This window comes from Mustelus asterias, chromosome 14, assembly GCF_964213995.1.
Source record: "Mustelus asterias chromosome 14, sMusAst1.hap1.1, whole genome shotgun sequence".
Lineage (NCBI taxonomy): Eukaryota > Metazoa > Chordata > Chondrichthyes > Carcharhiniformes > Triakidae > Mustelus > Mustelus asterias.
Window position 1 is genome coordinate 19,127,593 of NC_135814.1, and position 24,332 is coordinate 19,151,924.

At 43.2% G+C, this 24,332-nt stretch overlaps 1 protein-coding gene and 1 pseudogene across 1 annotated transcript in view; one reads left to right on the top strand and one right to left on the bottom strand.

Annotated features, from left to right (window-relative positions):
- Window positions 1-454: 454 nt before the first annotated feature.
- On the top strand, window positions 455-10,148 carry LOC144503953 (DIS3-like exonuclease 2 pseudogene; annotated as a pseudogene).
- A 1,327-nt stretch (window positions 10,149-11,475) lies between these two features.
- parp14rs3 (poly(ADP-ribose) polymerase family member 14-related sequence 3) overlaps window positions 11,476-24,332 on the bottom strand; it is a 61,605-nt gene continuing 48,748 nt past the window's right edge. Inside the window, exons 21-25 of the mRNA XM_078227969.1 lie at window positions 22,969-23,148; window positions 21,409-22,014; window positions 18,849-18,994; window positions 16,921-17,095; window positions 11,476-14,688 (exon numbers count right to left, since the gene is read on the bottom strand). Of these exons, the coding sequence (XP_078084095.1) occupies window positions 14,387-14,688; window positions 16,921-17,095; window positions 18,849-18,994; window positions 21,409-22,014; window positions 22,969-23,148 (1,409 nt within the window). The 3' untranslated portion in view covers window positions 11,476-14,386. The remainder of the gene's footprint in view (window positions 14,689-16,920; window positions 17,096-18,848; window positions 18,995-21,408; window positions 22,015-22,968; window positions 23,149-24,332) is intronic.

Consider the following 24,332-nt stretch of genomic DNA (forward strand, 5'->3'; position numbering starts at 1 on the left):
GACACAACAGCTAAACTAACATTGGAAAAGGTGAAAACCACGCCAAAAAGATCACGAGATCTTTACAGGTAACTTTCTTCACAATAGACATCAAAAAGAATCACTTTTTTGCTGACTGCAAAATCTATGATAGTTTCCGCAACATGGAAGCTCACATACTTTGCAGAATTTGTACCATCAAATATTCAATATATCTCCCAATGGCAAATCCTACCCACATTGCAAACAGTGTCCAACATAAATTAAGCTATGTTTTTCTTAACTGAAATATTAAAGTGACTTGCTCTGCCCCAATAGTGAGCCCTTCACTGATCCCTTTCATCAGAGGCCCTGATTATCTGACTATTTTATCTCATGTACTATCCTTTTCCATCATTACTGGTGTGGTTAGGTTGCTGAATTTCATCATTGTGTTGGGGATTGGTATCAAAATAAGAGAAATTCTGTTTCCAAAATGGAGACTGTGGACTTGGGAATCTGGTCCAGTCCAACTGAGCATGCACAAAATGGGCTTGTAAGTGAACTCTTGGTTCATTTTCTGCTGAGCAGTGGTTTATGGGGGTGAGCAGTCCCTGGACAACAAGTGGGCACGCAATATGAATTCAGGGATCAATAAATTCATTGCACTGGGGACTACTTCCAACAAAAACAAGACAACAGGAAAAATCATTGTAAACACACACAATGAATAGCAGGTGTGGTTACATTATTAATGTGAGCATCAGCTTCAAAACAACAAAACCCACAGGGCAGAACTTCCTTTATCAACTTCAACTGTAAGGACTGAAGAACACCAAGGAAGTGAAGGTATGAGTAAAAAATGTAAAGCCACCATTAATCCTGAAAAATTATGGAAACACAAAAGACTGGCATTCCAGTTTTATTTGTACTGTAAGTGGAGATGTATCTCAACTCGACCTCGGTGTGCAACTTGTGGACAAGTATTGTCTAAGGAATCTTGAAAATCTTGCAAATTGCAGAGACATTGGGCGGGATTTTCCTGTCCCGCCCGCCACCGGAATCACGTGTGTGGGGCGCAGACCTCGGCCGAGATTTTCCGACCTTGGGGCAAGTGCAGCTGGAAAATCTCACCCATTATTTGCAAGTCATGAAATATATCTATAGGAAAAGCAACATTCATTTTTGGAGCAAAAGGCTAAGGAACTGTTTAGTACTGAAGCAGTGACAAAATCTATACCTACCACTAATAAATAGATTCTGGTTTCATCTTTATGATGGTGCAGTAAATTGCTAAAGCAAAAAGAAAATGACATCCTGTTGTTGAGGCGTTAATCATGTCATGTGCCCTAAATGCTTAGAGAAGAGAAAACCAAGGAGCTGGGAAAAAATAACATGTCAAATTACATTGTCAAACCACGATTGATTTAATGTCAGAAGACTTAGTTTTGCAGTACGTTGATCAACTGCTTGGAAATGACAGCAAGACAACTTGACGAATCCACAGACATTTCCAAAATGTCTCATTTAATTGCCCATGTGCAGTATGTGTGGAAAAGGGAAACAAAAAGGCATTTTGTTTTGCAAATAACTCAAGACAACAGACAGTCATGTGATATTTTTAACGTGGAGTACGATTTGCTGACTTCAGCAGGAATCAGTCAGACAAACTACATTGAGGTCTCCTCTGACCAGGCTGCATCCTGCTGTTGTACAATTATAAAAACCACAGTTTCTCTTTCTGAGGCATTGCTGCAGGAGATACTGAACCAGATATTCACGATGTTTTCAACACAGCAACAACACTTGTTAATTTTACTAAGTCTAGAGCAAGAAACTCCAGGGGCCAGATCTTCCTCTCAGAGTTGAGAACTGCAAGTCGGGCCATTTTCCAATTTCGCGATCCAGACTCCATCGTGTCCTCCCACGCCCACAGTGTTTTTATCACCATGCGATGTGGATTGGCCAGCTGCCTCCTTCGGCAGACGTGAGACAGTAATGCAGGTGGACAGCTAGCAAGACAAAGAACAAAGAAAATTACAGCACAGGAACAGGCCCTTCAGCCCTCCAAGCCTGCACCGACCGTGCTGCCCGTCTGAACTAAAACCCCCTACCCTTCCGGGGACCATATCCCTTCATTCCCATCCTATTCATGCATTTGTCCAGACGCCCCTTAAAACACACTATCGTATCTGCTTCCACTACCTCCCCCGGCAGCAAGTTCCAGTCACCCACCACCCTCTGTGTAAAAAACTTGCCTTGAACACTATATTCCAAATGCGGCCTAACTATAGTTCTATGGAGCTGCAACATGACTTACCAATTTTTAAACTCAATGCCCAGGCCGATGAAGGCAAGCATGCCATATGCCTTTTTGACTACCTTCTCCACCTGCGTTGCCACTTTTAGTGACCTGTCTACTGTACACACAGATTTCTCTGGCTATCAATACTCTTACAGGTTCTGCCATTTACTGTATATTTCCTATCTGTATTAGACCTTCTAAAATGCATTACCTCACATTTGTCCGGATTAAACTCCATCTTTAAACCTTGTCCCTCACACATTAAACCTATGCCCCCGAGTAATTAACTCCTCCACCCTGGGAAAAAGCTTCTGACTATCCATTCTGTCCATGCCCCTCATAATCTTGTAGACTTCTATCAGGTCGTCCCTCAACCTCCGTCGTTCCATTGAGAACAAACCAAGTTTCTCCAACCTCTCCTCATAGCTAATGACCTCCATACCAGGCAACAACATCCTGGTAAATCTTTTCTGTACCCTCTCCAAAGCCTCCACATCTTCCTGGTAGTGTGGCGACCAGAATTGAACACAATATTCCAAATGCGGCCTAACTAAAGTTCTATAAAGCTGCAATATGACTTACCAATTTTTAAACTCAATGCCCAGGGCGATGAAGGCAAGCATGCCATATGCCTTCTTGACTACCTTCTCCACCTGCGTTGCCACTTTTAGTGACCTGTGTACCTGTACACGCAGATTTCTCTGGCGATCAATACTCTTACGGGTTCTACCATTTACTGTATATTTCTTATCTGTATTAGACCTTCTAAAATGCATTACCTCACATTTGTCCGGATTAAACTCCATCTGCCATCTCTCCGCCCAAGCCTCTATCTATATCCTGCTGTATCCTCTGATGGTCCTCATCGCTACCCGTAAATCCACCAACCTTTGCGTTGTCTGCAAACTTACTAATCAATCCAGTTACATTTTCCTCCAAATCATTTATATATATTACAAACAGCAAAGGTCCCAGCACTGATCCCTGAGGAATGCCACTTGTCACAGCCCTCCATTCAGAAACACACCATTCCACTGCTACCCTTTGTCTTCTATGACCGAGTAAGAGTTTTAACAACACCAGGTTAAAGTCCAACAGGTTTATTTGGTAGCAAATGCCATTAGCTTTTGGAGCACTGCTCCTTCGTCAGATGGAGTGGAAATCTGCTCTCAAACAGGGCACAGAGACACAAAATCAAGTTACAGAATACTGATTAGAATGCGAATCTCTACAGCCAACCAAGTCTTAAAGATACAGACAATGTGAGTGGAGGGAGAATTACGCACAGGTTAAAGAGATGTGTATTGTCTCCAGACAGGACAGCCAGTGAGGTTCTGCAAGTCCAGGAGGCAAGCTGTGGAGGTTACTGATAGTGTGACATAAACCTAAGATCCCGGTTTAGGACGTCCTCATGTGTGCGGAACTTGGCTATCAGTTTCTGCTCAGCGACTCTGCGCTGTCATGTGTCGTGAAGGCTGCTTTGGAGAACGCTTACCCGAAGATCAGAGGCTGAATGCCCGTGACCGCTGAAGTGCTCCCCCACAGGAAGAGAACAGTCTTGCCTGATGATTGTCGAGCGGTGTTCATTCATCCGTTGTTGTAGTGTCTGCAGGGTTTCCCCAATGTACTATGCCTCGGGACATCCTTTCCTGCAGCGTATCAGGTAGACAACGTTGGCCGAGTTGCAAGAGTAGGTACCGTGTACCTGGTAGATGGTGTTCTTACGTGAAATTATGGCATCCGTGTCGATGATCCGGCCTGTCTTGCAGAGGTTGCTGTGTACCGACAACTGAACAACGAGGAACACTACAGTTACCCACAGATCCGACCAAAGAACACACCCGTCAACTCAACACTGATCAAGACATTGGAGCTACTACCTTTCTCTACAACTAGGGGGAGGCAATGGCATATTGCAATCATTGCTAGACTATTAATCCAGAAACTCAGCTAATGTTTTGGGGACCTGGGTTTGAATCCCACCACAGCAGATGGTAGGATTAGAATTTTAAAAAATTTTAAATCTGGAATTAAGAGTCTACTGATGACCATGAAGCCATTGTCAATTGTTGGAAAAACCCATTTGGTTCACTAATATTCCTTTAGGGAAGGAAATCTGCCGGCCTACATATTGATCCACAGCAATGTGGTTGACTGTCAAATACCCCCTGGCAACTAGGGATGAGCAATAAATGCTGGCTAGCCAGTGAAGACCATGTCCCACGAATGAATAAAAATAAGAAAACTCGGTGCAATTGTGAGGGAATTTTTCTTCTTGGATTTTTTTGTCTGTGGTTTTTGGATGGAGCCTCTGAGGGTTAGCATCTGTGGGAATGACCATTGGTTGATTGGAGATTGTAACACTTCAGAATAAACCTAGGTTTGAAAAATTAGACCCTGCCTAATATCAGGGGCTGACCCTGTTTGGGAGATTGACAAGGTCACAGATCAGTTCAAAGGATAGAGTGAATGGTAGCCCGTGGGGAGCAGATGCAGAGGAAGTTCACTTCCAAGAAGTTGACGTGCTGCTCACGGAATGATTTCTCCAATTAGTTTGCAACGGGAGAGGCAGCAGAAGGTTGCCAGCTCAAGGTGGCTAAAGTACTGTGCTTAACTCTCCACAGCTGGGGCTCAGATGTGCAGGAACAGTAATTGTTTGCTGCAGTTGGAGAGATTGGGGTTCAGAGAAGTCTTGTGGTGAGCGGTGTTGGTTCAGTGAAGCTGGCAGTTGGGGCCATGGAAAGCCCATGAGTAGTGATATTCTATTCAGAACAGCTAGGGAGCTGGGATTGTACCATTGATTAGATGCTCAACGTAGCCTTGTGACTCCAGTGGGCAATCGCAGGAGAAGAGATTGAGCAGTTGGGTGGTGAGCAGTCACTGGGGCATTCTAAATTTGAATCCTGATGCCTAACAACTACTTGCAGGCCAAAGAAAAAGCAGGAAGGCCCTTAGGCTGAATACGAGCTGCTATTGAGGGAAATCAGAAGCTAGATCCTTAAAAGAGAGGAGCTGAAATCCCCTGTGAGGAAGAGAGATCTAAAGAATATTTGTGACTCACTGATGTCTGGATGAGCAGCCATGAATTTTGTGGAATCTGGTCTAGTGGGGTCTGGCCTCTAAGGTGCAATTTGTGTGTTTGGTCACAGTTTGTCTGTTAATTCATGCTTACCTCACGTTAATTCTGGATGGTTCAAGTTAGAAACTCAAGTGTTTTATGAAGCCCGCCTGAATTGTAAGTTTTGCATCTTGAATCTGGCTAGGATAAGCATGATATGAACCACTTCAGGTGTGATTCAAAAGACCCACTAGGGGGCTCTTATCAAACAAAGTTTATTTAAGTTTATATAGTTAGCATATACAGAATGAAAATTAGCAATAACTTACCAATTACAAGTGAAAACAAAACCACCACAATAATGTATAACTCTAACCTATATATATATATATCAGATGCTCCAATCAAAACCAACATCCAATAAACAAAACCCTTTAAACAGATTTATCACTGCACAGGCTAAAACTCTCATAATACTGGAATCCAGTTCCCTGGGTTAAATACTCTTGAAATTGTAGTCATATCAGCTCCCCAAAACACAGATTCTATACTGTAGCATGGCAACAAGCCCTTCTTTCAGCTGACTGGTAAAAATTTCAAAGCAAAACAAAGAGAGAAAGCGACTTCTTTTCCAGCTTGCTTCGAAGACTGCCTCTAACATTGCTGCCAAAATGAAACTGAAGACAACCTTGTCACCTGACTGGCACACTTTTTTTTCTCCTCTCACCAATGGCATCACTTAAGGCTGTGAGCATGATTTTTAAAAAACCTTTCTTAAAGGGACACTAACATCACAAATGAGACATGGCTCTTTGTTTTGGTAACTCCAGGTATAGTTTCTTCTGTTTCTTTAAAACCATGTATTCTTGTGGCTTTGTTGTTAGTAAGTAACAGGGATTTCAACAGAGAGGTTACGAGTCTCTAAATGGGCTATAACAAATTGGGTCTGGGATCATAACAGAATCCAATTTCAAAATATAGTTGCAAGCAAAGCATTTAGAAATTCACATTGAATCCTGTGTAATGAGAATATCATTGACTATACTTGTGTACATGTTACTATGTTAAATGATACCAAGTTGGGTGGGAGGGTGAACTGTGACAAGGATGCAGAGATCCTTCAGAATGATCTGGACAGGTTGGGTGAGTGGGCAAATCAATGGCAGATGCAGTATAATTTGGATAAGTGTGAGGTTATTCACTTTGGAAGCAAAAACAAGAAGGCAGATTACTACCTGAATGGCTGTATAGGGAGAGGGGAGTGTGCAGTGGGACCTGGGTGTCCTTATGCACCAGTCACTGAAGGTAAGCATGCAGGTGCAGTAGGCAGTAAAGAAGGCAAATGGTATGTGTTGTTGCAATTATGCAGGGCCTTGATGAGGCCGCACCCAGAATATTGTGTGCAGTTTTGGTCTCCTTTTCTGAGGAAGGATGTTCTTGCTCTCGAGGGAGTACAGTGAAGGTTCACCAGGCTGATTCTGGAGTTGGAGGCACTGATGTATGAGGAGAGATTGACTAGGTTAGGATTGTTTTCACTGGAGTTCAGATGAATGAGGGGGTATCTCATAGAGACTTATAAAATTCTAACAGGACTAGACAGGATAGATGCAGGGAGGATATTTCCGATGGTGAGGCAGTCCAGAACCAGGGGTCACAGTCTGGGGATTTGGGGTAGACCATTTAGGATGGAGGTGAGGAGACATTTCTTCACCCAAAGAGTGGTGAGCCTGTGGAATTCATTACCACAGGAAGTAGTTGATGCCAAAACACTGAATGTATTCAAGAGGCGGCTGGATATAGCACTTGGGGCGAATGGGATCAAAGATTATGGGGAGAAAGCAGGATTAGACTACTGAGTTGGACAATCAGCCATGATCGTGATGAATGGCGGAGCAGGCTTGAAGGGCCAAATAGCTTTCCCCTGCTCCTGTCTTCTATGTTTCTATGCAAAGGCTTCAGCAGACCTCAATAACACAAATCTAAACAGTGATACTGTCCTCCTTGACAGTGGCAAGTAATCATTATAATTTAGACAGCTGAGGACACTTTTCTGGAATATCTTCAGAGGTGCACTTTCCACTTTAGGTTCCGGAATGTCTCCCAAAATCCCTACCACGGACCGACCCAAAAAAAGAATTGCAAAGACTTGCGGAATGAGTGTATATTCACGATTGATCCAGCCACTGCTAGAGATTTGGATGACACACTCTCTTGTTGCAGTCTCTCAGATGGGAACTTTGAAGTTGACGTGTATATTGCAGATGTGAGTTACTTTGTTCATCAAGGCATTGCTCTTGATATGACTGCCAGTGTTTATCTGGTTCAGAAAGTTATCCCAATGCTTCCAAGGCTTCTCTGTGAAGAACTCTACAGCTTGAATCCGATGCAAGACAAGCTAACATTTTCTGTTATTTGGAAATTAACTCCAGAAGGAAAGAGCCTTAGTCAATGATATGGTCGAACCGTTATTCACTCTTGTGTAAAGCTGAGTTATAATCACACACAAAGCATGATTGAGGATCCAGAAAAGATAGTCAATTCTGATGAACTACCACCCGTTTCACCTGATCATTCTGTTGCTGAAATAAAGACTGCTGTATAATAAATCTTCATAATATTGCCAAACATCTTCGTAGGCAAAGATTTGATGGGGGTGCTTTATGATTGAATCAGTCAAAGATTGCCTGATAGCGAGACAGGACTGCCTGAAGGATGCTACATCTATGAGTATAAAGACAGCAATAAATTAATAGAAGAGTTCATGTTACTGGCAAACATGGCAGTAGCCCACAGAATCTTCAGATCATTCCCTGAACAAGCTTTACTGCGTCAACATCCACCACCACAAACAAATATACTTGATGACCTGACTACACGCTTTGAACAATTGGGAATTGAGCTTGACTTCAGTACTGCAGGCATCAATGGCATTGAATGGCATCAAGGTTGGTAAGTCGCCGGGACCGGATGGGATGTACCCCAGGTTACTGTGGGAGGCGAGGGAGGAGATTGCGGAGCCTTTGGCGATGATCTTTGCATCGTCGATGGAGACGGGAGACGTTCCGGAGGATTGGAGGATTGCGGATGTGGTCCCTATATTCAAGAAAGGGAACAGGGACAGCCCGGGAAATTACCGACCGGTGAGTCTAACCTCAGTGGTTGGTAAGTTGATGGAGAGGATCCTGAGAGACAGGATTTATGATCATCTAGAGAAGTTTAGTATGATCAAAAGTAGTCAGCACGGCTTTGTCAGGGGCAGGTCGTGCCTTACGAGCCTGGTTGAGTTCTTTGAAAATGTGACCAAGCACATTGACGAAGGAAGAGCGGTGGATGTGGTCTATATGGACTTCAGCAAAGCGTTCGATAAGGTCCCCCATGCAAGACTTCTTGAGAAACTGAGAGGGCACGGGATCCAAGGGGCTGTTGCCTTGTGGATCCAGAACTGGCTTGCCTGCAGAAGGCAGAGAGTGGCTGTGGAGGGGTCTTTCTCTGCATGGAGGTCAGTGACCAGTGGAGTGCCCCAGGGATCTGTTCTGGGACCCTTGCTGTTTGTCATTTTCATAAATGACCTGGATGAGGAAGTGGAGGGATGGGTTGGTAAGTTTGCTGACGACACCAAGGTAGGTGGTGTTGTGGATAGTTTGGAGGGATGTCAGAAGTTGCAGCGAGACATAGATAGAATGCAAGACTGGGCGGAGAAGTGGCAGATGGACTTCAACCCGGATAAGTGTGTAGTGATCCATTTTGGCAGATCCAATGGGATGGAGCAGCAGTATAAAATGAAGGGTACCATTCTTAGCAGTGTAGAGGATCAGAAGGACCTTGGGGTCCGGGTCCATAGGACTCTTAAATCGGCCTCGCAGGTGGAGGATGCGGTCAAGAAGGCGTATGGCGTACTAGCCTTCATTAATCGAGGGATTGAGTTTAGGAGTCGGGAGATAATGCTGCAGCTTTATAGGACCCTGGTTAGACCCCACTTGGAGTACTGCGCGCAGTTCTGGTCACCTCATTACAGGAAAGATGTTGAAGCCATTGAAAGGGTGCAGAGGAGATTTACAAGGATGTTGCCTGGATTGGGGGGCATGCCTTATGAGGATAGGTTGAGGGAGCTTGGTCTCTTCTCCCTGGAGAGACGAAGGATGAGAGGTGACCTGATAGAGGTTTACAAGATGTTGAGGGGTCTGGATAGGGTGGACTCTCAGAGGCTATTTCCAAGGGCTGAAATGGTTGCTACGAGAGGACACAGGTTTAAGGTGCTGGGGGGTAGGTACAGGGGGGATGTCAGGGGTAAGTTTTTCACTCAGAGGGTGGTGGGTGAGTGGAATCGGCTGACGTCGGTGGTGGTGGAGGCAAACTCGTTGGGGTCTTTTAAGAGACTTCTGGATGAGTACATGGGATTTAATGGGATTGAGGGCTATAGATAGGCCTAGAGGTGGGGATGTGATCGGCGCAACTTGTGGGCCGAAGGGCCTGTTTGTGCTGTGGCTTTCTATGTTCTATGTTCTATGTTCTATGTTGCACAAGAGCCTAAATAAAATTGCAGGGGAAGATCAATGTTCTGACGCTAGGAAGGAAGTACTGACCCACATGTACTCTTGACCAATACAAATGGTGCAGTACTTCTGTACTGGAACCCATAATGATGAAGCATTATTCCACCATTATGCGCTCAACGTGCCTCTCTACACTCACTTCACTTCACCCGTTCGCCGTTATGCTGATATCATTGTGCATCGACTTCTTGCTGCAACATTGGATTCTGCTCAACAGATTGGTCTAGCTAAAGGTTTTGTCCTCAATGAATTTGATTACAGCACAATTGGCTAACACTACACTGTGCACTTTTAAATATTTCAGCACAACCCATCCTGACTTAGAATGATATTGCCATTCCTTCACTGAACTGCATCAAAACACAAACTCCCTCCCTAATCGCCTCTGCAGGGTGTATCTACAGCACATGGACTGCAGTAACGTCTCCAGGGCATTTAGGGAAGGGTAACAAATCTTGCTCTTGCCAATGACTCCCACATGCCTGTAGGATAAAGCTGAACTTTCAACCATTCCCCTTAAACATAAAAAAGAGATACATATCGATATTAATTGCACTGTCATCATCATATTAGGATCAACGCAATGTGGGGGTGTGATGGATTGGGGTTCATGGGTGATGTTGGAGCTGGGAGGTCATAGCATGGGCAAGGAATGTTATGCCTTGTCGAGTTTCTTGGAGATGTATTTAATCAGACTGGGGAACTAGCCACCTTCCTGCCTTCACCCTGATTGAGTGTGTGGCAGGAGGGCCCCATCACCAATTGAGAGCCTTAAGCAGCCTATTAAATCCCACATAAAGGCCTCCTGCCACCATTGACCTATCTTCCGAACGCTGGACCTCTCCCACCTCAAAAGACAAGGGCAGCGGATACATGGGAACACCATCACCTGCAAGTTCCCCTCCAAGCCACAAACCATGCTGACTTGGAACTATATCGCTATTCGTTCATTGTTGCTGGGTCAAAATCCTGCAATTCTGACAACGCTATGGGTGTAACTATGCAATATGGACTGCAGCGATTCAAGTGGCTCACCATTATCTTCTCAAAGGCAATTAGGGATGAGCAACCAATTTTGGTTTTGCCACTGATGCTCATATCGCATGAGAATTTTTAAAAATGTTGTGCATGAAGTGAACTGCGAAAGTAATTCATTTGTCACTGAGAGCAAACTACAGGTCAATGGATCCAACTTGTGTAGCAAGTGGGTAAATGAACTAAGTGATCAGTGACAAGCACGTTATTAGGGCAGAATAAATAGCCTAATTGAACCAAATCATAACATAATTTATGTAGGGCACAACATGGGCTGGACATACCGAGTCTGCTGTGGATCGACCTACTGAGTATTTGATGGTGCAAAAGTAGAAAAAGGATATGTGATCTTCCATGTTGCTGTGGAAACTAAATGCTTGAAGAATGCTTCTCACAAAGAAGCAAACAAAGGCAATAGTTCCTGAGGCACAGATTTTACCTTTCTTGATATTAATTCTTGTGCCAGTTAAAGGGGATCCCTGGCATCCAGCAACTGTGATGTAATTAAGCAGGCTCTGCAGCCAATCACATTGACAAATTCTTATCGACAGTAAACCAGGAAGTATCAAAACGTTTTATTTTGCAGTTTTTACAATTTTACAGAAAGCAGAATAAAGATTGAAAATATTTCATTTTCTACCTCAATCTCATGTATTAAACAAACATAACAAAATAGTATTTATCATTTTAAAAATCTATATATATTTTTAATGTGTGGAGAACCTTGACAATTCACAAGTTTTTCAGGGCCAGAGAAGTTGTTCACCAATAATTATGACTTAGAACCCATTAAAAGCACCATTGCACCTCATTCAACAAGGTGTATCCATTTATAATACAGATATAAATCTGTATCAACAGTTTTTTACTTAAAAGTGGGAAGTTCACATCAAATCAATGATTTCTAATTGATTTCTCTCTGTCAAGACTTCAACAGCTCAAGCTGTGGCGGAATGAGAAATCAGTGACAGCAACTTCTGAATTTTCACATTTAAGTGTGCATAGGTGGGTGCCAAATGTTTCATGAAACTAATGACAGTGAATATCTACGTTTCGTCATCTTTGCTACCAAGAAATTCTTCTAAATTTATACATGCAATACTATGCAAACATGAAGAATTATGTATTACTGAATTAAATGGATATGAAGTAAATGACAAGTGCTAAGTCGTCACATAGATTCCCAGCAATTAATTGGTCGCAGTTTAGAAAATGGTTTGTTTAATTTTTAATATGCAAGAAGTTAATTTATCAATAAGGCAACTGAATCTTCCTCAAAAAGTTTCAACCATCATTATTAAAAGATATATTAAAATACTTTGCATTCTATATGACAATTGTTTTTGAAACTTAACATTAAAATATTGGGACGAGATTCTCTGACCTCCCAGCCGTGTGCTTCATGCTGGTGGTATGTGATGCATTGTTTGGTAGCGGTGGGATTCTCTGGCCTCCCAGTGTGAATTCCCATTGATGTCACCCCACGCTGGTGGGAAACCTGCGGATGGGGGCGTGCTGCCAGCGGGACTGGAGAATCCCCCTGGCGTGAATGGCCGGAGAATTTCGGCCTTGTTTTTTATGATGTCTTGGGCTGCAGCTCCCTATTTAGATTGATTGTGTAATTCTGGCAACACAACTGATTTTGGCAGTAGGTCTGCTGTGAATTAGGTCTCACGCCGATACCCAGAGATGTCAAAATATGTTAAGCAAGATTATAAATCAATTTCTGATATACGCATTTAGAATTCTGAATATTGCTGAAGAAAGAGACATGTTGCCACAGCTTTTCATCTTGGACTCAACAGGGCAAATGCAAGAATTCCAAATTTCAAACAATCACAACTATTTTTATTATAGGAGGAAAGGTGCTGCTTGGTTGGCAAGTTGACGCAGATTGGTTGAGGCACTCTCACAGAGGAAGCAACAGGGAACTAAAGGTTCTCTAAGCTCTTGGATAATTTTTTAAACGGCACAATTTTTGAACTTTTTTTTGCATTAAAAGGGCTACGGTTATGAATATGTGCTACTTCTAGCAAGCATAAAAGAGCCACATTATAATTTTGACTGATTATCTTAAATTGGTTGTTAGTGTAGCTATTAGCATACTCAGGGCTGTTCAGCAAGGGCTATCCAATGTTAAAATCACATCTAAAGTAGACATTTTGGTTTTGGTGTTGCAAGTGTAGACTGAGTATCACTGGAAGAATTTTTTTGTTGAAGCTTTTTTTCTTGCAACAATTCATCTTTCAAATAATACTTGACAGCTAAGTGTCAGTATCTATCAACTTCTCCAAGGCAATGCCTCTACCAATTGGAGTCCACCTGCCAATCAATCGTACTGTCTTCTCATACAGTATAAATTTGTTGATTTCCCTTACATTGTATTCTTGTGACTGGCCTGATGAGTGTAAGATGAAAAGCTTTGACAAAAAAATGTCTCTCTTACAGCACTACTGAATGACCAAGGTGTAGACTGGTTGAGTATGGCGTGTGCTCAGCTTCTTACAAACAATCAAAGGAAAATGCTGGTTGATTTGATCGATCAATTATTCAGATGTATGGGCTGGAATTTTCCGGCTGTTCACGCCCCATTGTCGCTGTCCCTTAAGGGCTGTTGGCCAAATGGATGGTCTGGAGTGCTGTAATCCCAGCAGTGCCAGGTAGGAGCGGTGGCCACCATTGGAACTGCAAGCTGTACTGACAAAGTTTGGCGCTCAGCCAAATCTCCGTTCACTGCAGAAGGATCAGAGAATCCCGCTGGTATGAACGGCCAGAAAATTTCAGCCATGGCCTTTATATCTTGCATTGCACTGGCTTTGAAATTCATTAAGAGTTTTAACAACACCAGGTTAAAGTCCAAAAGGTTTATTTGGTAGCAAATACCATTAGAGCTTGACGAAGGAGCAGCGCTCCGAAAGCTAATGGTATTTGCTACCAAATAAACCTGTTGGACTTTAACCTGGTGTTGTTAAAACTCTTACTGTGTTCACCCCAGGCCAACGCCGGCATCTCCACATCTTGAAATTCATACACAATGTCATTCGGGACGTCCATAGTTCCCTTTTGCTTTCTCTATGGCAACATCTCAGCCAATCAGGATCAACTTGCCAACCAATCAGCACCCTTTTCTCCTGTCGTAAAAACTGTTGAGATTAATTGAAAAAAATGGTTTCCTTGCAAATGGGAGGGGTGGGGGAGGGGGTCATTGATACAGTTTACTTGGGAATTTTCACTGTTCAACTCCCCATTCAACATCCAAGATGACAATGTCTCATGGTTAAGAAGCAAGACACTGCTTTTCTGTCCTCTAAGGTTATGCTGCTTCACCTCAGGTTGGAAGCAGTGCCCGCTGGCAGCCTATCGCTTGAAAACATCCTGAACAGATCATCAAAGATTGCAATGTGTAAGAATGCTAGAGTTACTGGGAATATGAATGAAATTTGAACAGGTTGCAATTGGGACAAAGTTGTTTCTGACTCAAGCGATCCTTGTTTTAAAGGTTAGTAAATATTCTGGGTACGCTCCATCATCGCAAAAAATAACAAAAATAGAAGGCTTTGTTTCGTTATCCACTGCACAGTCACAAAGGTCAGCTGGATCTATCTGTGCATTTACTGGCGCTGGTTCCAGCATATCCTGTTGTCCTCTGCATTTCTTTGCAGTAATCACTCGTGCCTGATAGATGTATTTGCACCCATCAGCATCAGGGTTGGAATATTTGTTGTCACATGAATACCAGGCATTCAAAGCAAAGTAAGTTCCTTTTCCAAAGTAAGTAGCTGAAACGTATGAAAAATATATCAAAATATATTATCAACTGAAATCATTGATTGAACAGATAATCTGCTGACCTGCACCACTACGAAGAAGATGTGAAACTTCTCAGAGACCACAATGAATAGAAAATGGATAAAAGCAAATTACTGCAGATGCTGGAATCTGAAACCAAAAGAGATGCTGGAAAATCTCAGCAGGTCTGGCAGCATCTGTAAGGAGAGAGAAAAAGGATTTTCTCTCCTTTCTCTCCAGACCTGCTGAGATTTTCCAGCATTTTCTCTATGAATAGAAAATAACCTGGAAGTTCTAGCACAACTTTAACCATTTTTAAGCTGGTAGATTCTGTTTGAGTTTTGATTGGAGGATATCATCACCGATGGGCCAGTCCTCAGTGTTCAACTGGCTCCCCTCAACAATATAGTTATTGAATTTTTCATGAGTGCAGGAGCCTTGCTCTGGCATTGGGAAGTTGGGTTTAGCAGTGTGAACAAGGGGAAGATGAAAAATCTAGGATCTAAATTAAAATGGGGTCAGCAATAAAGAAACCAATGTCAAACATGTAAGGAACATACTTGGGATGGAGGGTGGGGGACACTGGTACAGTTGAGAACGGAGTGTGTCCAGATATTCAGCTTCCTGTTATTTTTGATCCAGATCCGAGGCCTGCGACTAATATGAGCTAATATCTGGCAAGTCCAAGTCTACAATGGGAGGGTCCATGTCGAAATTCATAGTACTTGGGCATTAATGGCTGGGCCAGCATTTATTGCAGTTCCCTAATTGCTCTTGAACCCCGTGGCTTGGTAGGCCATTTCAGAGGGCATTTAAGAATCGACCACTTTGCTGTGGATTTGGAGTTTTCACATGTAGGACAGACCAGAATGAGGACATGAGTGTTTCATGGTCATCAGTGGACTTCTAATTCAAGATTTATTTTTATTGAATTGAAATTTCACCATCTGCTGTGCTGAAATTTGAACCTGGGTCCCCAGAGCATTTCCGTGGATCTCTAGATTACCAGTCCAGTGACAATACCACTACCCCATTGCCTCCCCTAATCCCAAGCAGCATATCTCTGTGCATTGGAAGATGGAACTTCCTGGGTACGTTCTGTGCATCTGTGAGTGCCAGTACTTTCTTTGAGTCCTGACGCACAATGGAGATGTTTGCTGCTCTTTCCATTGGTAGATCCAGGCCAATTTGCCTGTTCTGTGAAGGTTTCACATTAAAAAAACAGTGGGTGGGATTCTCTACCCCCCTCATGATGTGTTTCTCATCAGCGAGAGTTGGCCCACCATTGGCTAGCGGTGGGATCTTCCGGTCCCGCCACTGTCAATAGGATTTCCCATTGAATCCACCACCATGCCCCCATTGCTGGGAAATCCATGATGGGAATGTGTCACGGCAGCACCAGAAGATTCCGCCAGCGTGAATGGCCAGGTGATCTCGCCCTGTGTTTCACCACATTCTATCACTTTATATCACAGATAACAATACAATGGGCCTGAATTTGCTGTTGCAATGCCACCAGAAATGTAAAGGTAACCTTGTTTAGGAGTTTAAATGAGATTTCCTGCTGCCCTACCATTAAGTGGGCTTCAATCCACCTTCAATTCTGTTTCATTTTTGAAACAACTTCTTTAGTTTTCACACAGGATTAACCATCCTTGCACATTCATTTGGGTGAATATTTCAGGCCTCTATTGTCCCTTCCACTTGATGAATAGATTGGTGATGGGCCTGCACACTATCCCACCAGCTGCCCGTCAGCTATTTAATGCTGGGGGGCAGTGTTAGTTACTTCAAGGTGAGACCTCTGCCTCTATCTCGGGCAGATGTCCTGCCTTAAGGGCTGTTGGCCAAATGGGTGGTGAGGAGCGCTGTAATCCCAGCAGCGCCAGGTAGGAACGGTGGCCACCATTGGAACTGCAGGCTGGACTGACAAAGGAATGATGTGGATTAGTTGTAATTGAATTGAATTGAATTAGTTGTAAGTATTCGCATTCCAACCATTATTCATGTAAATTGAGTCTGTGTCTTTATAAGTTCTGTTTGTGAACAGAATTCCCACTCACCTGAAGAAGGGGCTTAGAGCCTCGAAAGCTTGTGTGGCTTTTGCTACCAAATAAACCTGTTGGACTTTAACCTGGTGTTGTTAAACTTCTTACTGTGACAAAGGAATCCAGAGCCCAGAACCTTGGTCTAATTACTCTTGTACTTTCTCAGGTTCTTACCATTTCTCCCGCAAAAGCTTCGGTTGAAGCCAGTTGTGTTCACTTTGTCGGATATTTCCTTTGTCGTCCCGTGATAAAGGATCTGCTCAACATTTAGCCCAGGATTCTTTCTTTCTGCAGCATCTTTCCTGACAGAATAACTTTGCCAAAGCTTACGATTCTGAATCCTATCGATCTAGATGAGAAATGTATAAGTTATCAGCTTTTAAAGTTAAAATAAAGAGATTGGCAGTCGTGACTTAAATTATTCCCACAAAATCCATTCGGTCTGAAGTATTAGAGTCATAGAGTCATAGAGGTTTACAGAATGGAAACAGGCCCTTCGGCCCAACTTGTCCATGCCGCCCTTTTTTTTTTAAACCCCTAAACTAATCCCAATTGCCCGCATTTGGCCCATATCCCTCTATACCTATCGTACCCATGTAACTATCTAAATGCTTTTTAAAAGATAAAATTGTACCTGCCTCTACTACTACTTCTGGCAGCTTGTTCCAGACACTCACCACCCTCTGTGTGACATAATTGCCCCTCTGGACACTTTTGTATCTCTCCCCTCTCACCTTAAACCTATGCCCTCTGGTTTTAGACTCCCCTACCTTTGGGAAAAGATATTGACTATCTACCTTGTCTATGCCCCTCATTATTTTACAGAATCATGCTGGATATGGGAGGCAATGCTGGAGAGGGCAGGGGTAACAATTGTGGCTGGGCTAAGGGTGAAGTTGGCCTGTCCTCTGGGAGGTTGGGGAGAGAGGGGCACCATCAGTGTGCCCGATAACAGCGTAATATCAGATCAGTGAATGTAAAACCAGGGGACAAGTGGAAAAAATAGCTGTTTATTAAAATTCTTTCACCGGGTGTGGCCATTGCTGGCTAGGTCTTTTTCCATTGCCTATCCCTATTTACCCATGAGAAGGTGGTGGTGAGCTGCCTTCTTGAACTGCTGAAGTCTATGGGGTGTAGGTACACCCGCTGTGTTGTTCGGAAGAGAATTTGACCCAGCAACAGTGAAGGAAAGGCGACATAGTTCCACATCAGGATGGTGCATGGCTTGGAGGGACAGTTGAAGGTAGTGGTGTTCCCATGTATCTGCTGCTCCTGTCCATCTAGATGGTAGAGGCTGCAGGTTTGGAAGGTGCTTCCTGTAGTTGGTTCATGCCACTGTGCGTCAATGGTGGAGAGAGTGAAAGTTTGTGGATCCAGTGGGCTGCTTTGTCCTGGATATTTCTTTATTTTTTCAATGGGATATGGATGTCAATGGCAGGGCCAGCATTTAGCCCATCCCTAATTGCCCTTGAACCGAATAGCCTGGAGGTCATTTCAGAGGGCACATAAGAGTCAATCAGATTAATGCAGATCTGGATTCACAGGTAGGCCAGATCAGGTAAGGGGCAGTTGAGGGATGGGGGTAGATGGTGATTGGTGTGAGGTGGCTAGGGGTGTGGGGGTTTTCAGAGGCCTTATGGGGTGGGGAATTAGAGGTAGAATGAAATGGTTGGGTGAGGGGATGCTTCCAATCATAGAGGAGTTGTCCATGTGGACATGGTGAATCCAGCAGGTAAATGGAAAGGCACTTAACCCCTGGTCCAGAGATCCCTCTCCTCAATTTAACTGGCAAGTTTCTCGAGATCCAAAGCTGAGGAATTGAAAATGTAAAACTTGAGATGCTTTTGTGTTACCATTGGTCGGAGGGTTTAAATACAGGAAATGCTTGCTGAGGTAAGATTTCTAAAATATACTATATTATATAGAGAAATAAATGGGTATCAGATCAGTATTATATCTGTTCCACAAACCTTATCTATCACCTTTATTTTAATCTTCACATACGTTACATCATTAGTCGAGATCCTAACAATTTACTGCACAGGATAAAGTTAAATAAAAAGCAAAAACATACACAATCACATTTTATTGACCATGCGTACCTTGACTATGTCAACAATTGTCTTGTCACAAGATTTCCTGAATGTCTCTGCTACATCTTTGTATTCTGTGGTACTTGACTGAAGAGGAATCATTAAAACCTCCTGATTATTCATGTTCGTCCAATTTGTTGGGAGTTCAAACGCAGCTGGAATGTAAAATAGAAGCAAATCTAGTAAGAAGGCTCATCTCAACTAATGATCTTTGCAAATCAGTTTAATTTAGATGCCTGCTTCACTCTCATCTTCAAATATTAACGAAAACAAAACTCTAAAAGTGATTCAGTCTGAACTCCGCTCACTGCAATGAAAACATTTGGGTCATTACTTATAAAAGAACATAGGAATTAAGAGCAGAAGTAGGCAATTTAGCCCTTCGAGCCTGCTCCGCCATTCAATCAGATCATGGCTGATCTCTCCCTGGTCTCAAATCCACTTCCTTACCTGTTCCCCATATTACTTTAACTCATATTTTATCAGTAATATAGCTACCTCAATATACATATATGTATCTAAGCAAGCTGAAATTTCCTTTCGGCTACTGAAAATAATTGAACAAAAACTCCCAGATATCAGTCTGATGTTGCAGTCTATTATTGAAGCCTGACAGCTTGCATTCCACTGAGTTCATGCTCCTAACATGGCAGCACCACAGGGTTCTCCATCATTTCCCCATCGGTACACAATCTCAGGCCTTCAGAGCTGATCTTAAGTACATGGTTATGAAGTTAGGTTGGGATTCCAAGTAGGGTAGTGAAGGAAAAGAAAACATTGCTGTGTGATTGAAGGGAAATATTTACAGGTGGCACAGTGGTTAGCACTGCTGCCTCACAGTGCCAGGAACCTGGGTTCGATTCCTGGCTTGGGTCACTGTCTGTGCAGAGTCTGCACGTTCTCCCCGTGTCTGCGTGGGTTTCCTCCGGGTGCTCTGGTTAGATGCATTGGCCATGCTAAATTCTCCCTCAGTGTACCCGAACAGGCACCGGAATGTGGCAACTAGGGGATTTTCACAGTAACTTCATTGCAGTGTTGATATAAGCCTACTTGTGACACTAAGGGGGGGGGAGGGTGGAGGGGGGGGGGCGGTGGTGGTAGGAGGGGTGCAACTTACTCAGAAGCGAGGGTATTAAAGGATTTGGAAGAAGAAACTGAGAGTTGAATAACAAAATGCTAAATGAGCTTAATGGCCTACATTGCTTGATTTTTTTTGTGTGAAGCACAGCTTCTGGATATTGGTTTGACTATTTTGAGCTTATGCCCATTTTTCCGACTTTCGTAACTAATCTTCAAATATTTTGTTGTGGATTTCTGTTTGCTATTCAGTTTCAGTATTTTATATTCCTCTTCAGAATACCAAAGTTTATTTATTAGTTTCACAAGTAGGCTTACATGAAGTTACTGTGAAAATCCCCTAGTCACCACACTCCGGCGCCTGTTCGGGTACATTGAGTGGGAATTTAGCATGGTCAATGTACCTAACTGGCACATCTTTCGGACTGTGGGAGGAAACTGGAGCACCCGGAGGAAACGCATGCAGACACGGGGAGAACGTGCAGACTCCGCACAGTGACCCAAGCCGGGAATCGAATCCGGGTCCATGGCGCCATGAGGGAGCAGTGCTAACCACTGTGCCACCATGCCGCCCTCATGGATTTCCAGTTTCAAGTTACTAAATTTGTTCAAAAACTATCCCATTTAGCAAGGTAGAAATGCCACATAATGCGATAGGGGGTATCCTCAATGTGACGTGCAGTGTTCACTCCTGCTGATGCATCTGCCATGAGTAGATTGGTGAGGGCGAGGTCAAGTAGGATTTTCTCTCATGTTGGTTTTCTCACCATCTGTCGCAGATGCAGTCTAGCAGCTTTGTCTTCAGGATTCGGCCAGTTTGGTGAGTAGTGGTGCTATCGAGCCACACTTGTTGATAAGACATCACCAAGTCCCCCCCCCACCCCCAAAAGGTAAATTTTCTGCTCCTGCTACCCTCAACGCTTTCTCCAAGTGGTGTGCAACACGGAGGGGTACTGTTTCACCAGTTGAATCTTGAAAAATCAGCACAATCAGTCATTCCCCCCTCCTTGGTACCAATCCTCACCATACTTCCCTTAATTTGTTCCTTCTCTTCCTAAGGTGTTGACTCAAGCCAGAGTACAGTTCCACAGGGTCAGGCAGATCTCCAATACGTTCTCCTAATCTTCTTTAGAAAACTCAGTTTACATTGTATCTGCAAATCGTTCAATACTATAGCCAAACCTCATCCAGTCCACACCAAACTAATCTCTGTTCTTTTATGCAACTAACCCTGTCCTCAGAATTTGGATGGGTCTTTGCTGGGGAAGACTGGTGGCCGTACCACACTTCCAGCAGTGTTGCTATTAAACCATGATTTCCAGACTTCTAACCTTAGTCTTGTTCAAAGAGAGCTAGGAAATCACTATTATTCACAAAGCAATCCGGATGAAAATTAATGAAGAAGCTAAAGTTATTTAAGAACCTTCAGAATGATGTGTGCACAAGTTCCTATAATAACTTCTTAAAAAGATAACTATTTGTTTTGACATACGTGCTTCAAGACGTCTTCTCTTGATTTCCACTACGTTTCCTGTTGAATCCTTTTCTTGCAACTTGTCAAAGTCAAAAGTGCACAACTCCCCATTTTTCGTGCAAGCTAAGGTTTTCTTTTTATCCTGGTAAGCTTTCTCAAGGTTGAGGTTTAAGGATTGGTCATAGGACTGAGCTGTTTCGTTATTCACAAACTCCCATTGGACGGATTTCATCAACAGAGTCTCTTCCTGCTTCCTATCCTCTCTTCCTCTGACGGCCTGGAGCATAGAATTCACTTCCACAATGGATTCCAGAATATCAGTATTATGTCCATCTATTGTTATTTTTGTTTCCTCAATTTCAACTTTCAATTGATGTTTTTCACAGAGATCTTCGATTTGTTGTCTTTCGTCGTCTGAGAGGTAGGCTGCATATTCACTGCTTATTACCTTGCTTCCACGGTTCGCTTTAATTAGTTCTTCAATATTCTTCTGAGTCTCAGCAATGGCATTCTTTGTTATGCCATATATCTCAACTACTCCAATCAAATGCTTTGCTGCTCTCAGAATGATTGGATAAACAGGCTGGATTGCATAAACAGGTTTCAGTGGAAGAACTGTTTGTGCTGGAAAAAAAACAAAATTTATATTACATTCACAAAGATATATCTAAAATAACATAGGTGCATACTTCCTGGCAAATTCTTCCATTGTGGAATAAGGAATCCATACTGGAAGTTTAAGAATAAGGATAGAACGTATAATTTTATACTAAGGGCACCCTGCTCCCTAATCCCTCATATCAAGTCTTGCTACTTTATGTAGCCTCCTGGGAATGCTGAATTTCCACATTGGCTCTCCCTGTCGAATTACAAAATCTTGGCACAAGGGTTACAGAAACTCTGGGAAAAATAGCCCAAATCTCATTTGCAACATCTTTCTGCAATTTTGGTGGCTCTTCAGTTGAAGCTTCGGCCAATGAGTGGGAGAGCCACTGTTGAAATTCACCCGTTAAGAGCTCCAGTTAAGCAACGATTCTAAAACTCTCAACCTTGTTTTCAAATTCCTCCCTGGCCTCTCTCTTTCCTACCTCTGTAATCTCTTTCAGCCCTACACCATACAATTCTGACCTCTTGAGCATCCCATATTTTAATTGCTCTACCATTGGCTGCCATTCCAAGGTCTCTTCTGTTTCTCCACCTCTTTCCTTAACTCCAAAAAACCTACTTCTCTGACTAAGCCTTTCATCATTTGCCCTAATATCTCCCTCTGTGGCTCAGTGTCAAATTTTGCTTGATAATGATCCGGTGAAGCACCTTGGAATGTTTTACAATGTTCAAAGCGCTATATAAATAGAAGTCATTCTTGTTGTAACAAGACTGGTCAATTGAGCAAATCAGCATTTCACACAGGTCCCATCATTGCTCCTCTGAGATTATGGTACCCGATGGGAGTTGGAGTGGATGAAGCTGACTTGTAACAGCTTGATGCTAACAGTGCAAAGTAAGGGTAATGACTGAACTGGGTTTCACGATTATGGACGACACTTGCAGGAGTATCGTGCTGAAATAGTTCCTTACCCGCAGGCTGTGAAGTTCTGAAGCGCTGCTCCATACATTGGCGAAATGGATCCATCAACATTGGATTAAACAAAATAATCCGAATCACAGAAAGTGAGGGTTGTAGAAAGTCGACCACGTAATCACTTATTGCATCCAGAAGCGCATTTGCAACATCAGTAGGATTCAGTTTTCCTTCTCCTAAACAGAAAGATTTGTGCAGTTAGATAGAGTGTAATGAGAAAGTTCAACGAAAGAAAGGTTATAAGATAAGAAAACTAATACCATCCTCAAATGCTTTGCTATCAATTATTTATGTTACATTTTTATTTTCAATTCTTCCTTTAATTATTCCTCTTAGTTTAAAGCATTGCCTCTTTACTGGGGTATAATTCCACAGACAGTAGTTACCTGAGGTTGTTTTGCTCAAGTGACCATTCAGTGTATGAAAGAGAGTGAGCAATATGATCATGGTTGGATGGGGGTTGGGAGACTGCTATCACATAGGGCCGTGGCTCAGTTAGTCGCATACTTGCCTCTAATTCAGAAGGTTTTAGGTTCAAATCTTGCTCGTGGACTTGAACACAAAAATTAAGACGAGCATTCGAATGCTATACCAAAGGTGTGCTACCCTGATTGAGGTGCCATCTCTCAAATGCGATGGTATACCAATGTGACACTATTGTGATGAAGAGTAGAAGAAGTATCCCTGGAGTTCTGGCTTATATTGTTTCTTTGACCAACATCCTAAAACAAGTTATGTGATCCTTGTCACATAGTAGGAGGTTGCTGTATGAAAACTGGCTACACTTTACAAGTTCTTCATTGGTTTTAAAGCACTTTGGGACATAATACGGTTGTGGAGTGAACTACACAAATACAAGTTGTTCTTAACATGCCAGACATCAAACGTAAAGACACTTTACACGGGTCTTGTTATGTCTATTTACAGCTATTGGACCATGTGACCACGGAGAAGTGATGGGGGGGAGGAGGATCTGCTGGGGGGGCATGGGTGTCTCCCGGGGGGGATTGGTACTATGGGTGAAGGGGAGGGGGTGGGGGCTGGAGATCGGATCAGTCCAGGCCGGGGGAGCCCGCAATCGGGCCGTGGAAGGGTTGGGAGGCAGCACTGCAGGGGTCCCAGGCTGGCCAGCGATCGAGCTGGCCAGCAAACTGGAGGCTGACAGTTTGGGGCCACTGCGCAAGCACAGAGGCCTGCTGATTTCAGCCTGCCAGGTGGGAATAAGCCCCGTCCCCTGACATCTAATGATATTCACACTGGTGGTCTCTGCATTGCGCAGAGTGTGGGAGATTCTAGTGTGAATTCCCACTGAAAAAACCAATGTGAATTACTCCAGTTTTCCCGCGAATTCAACACTTAG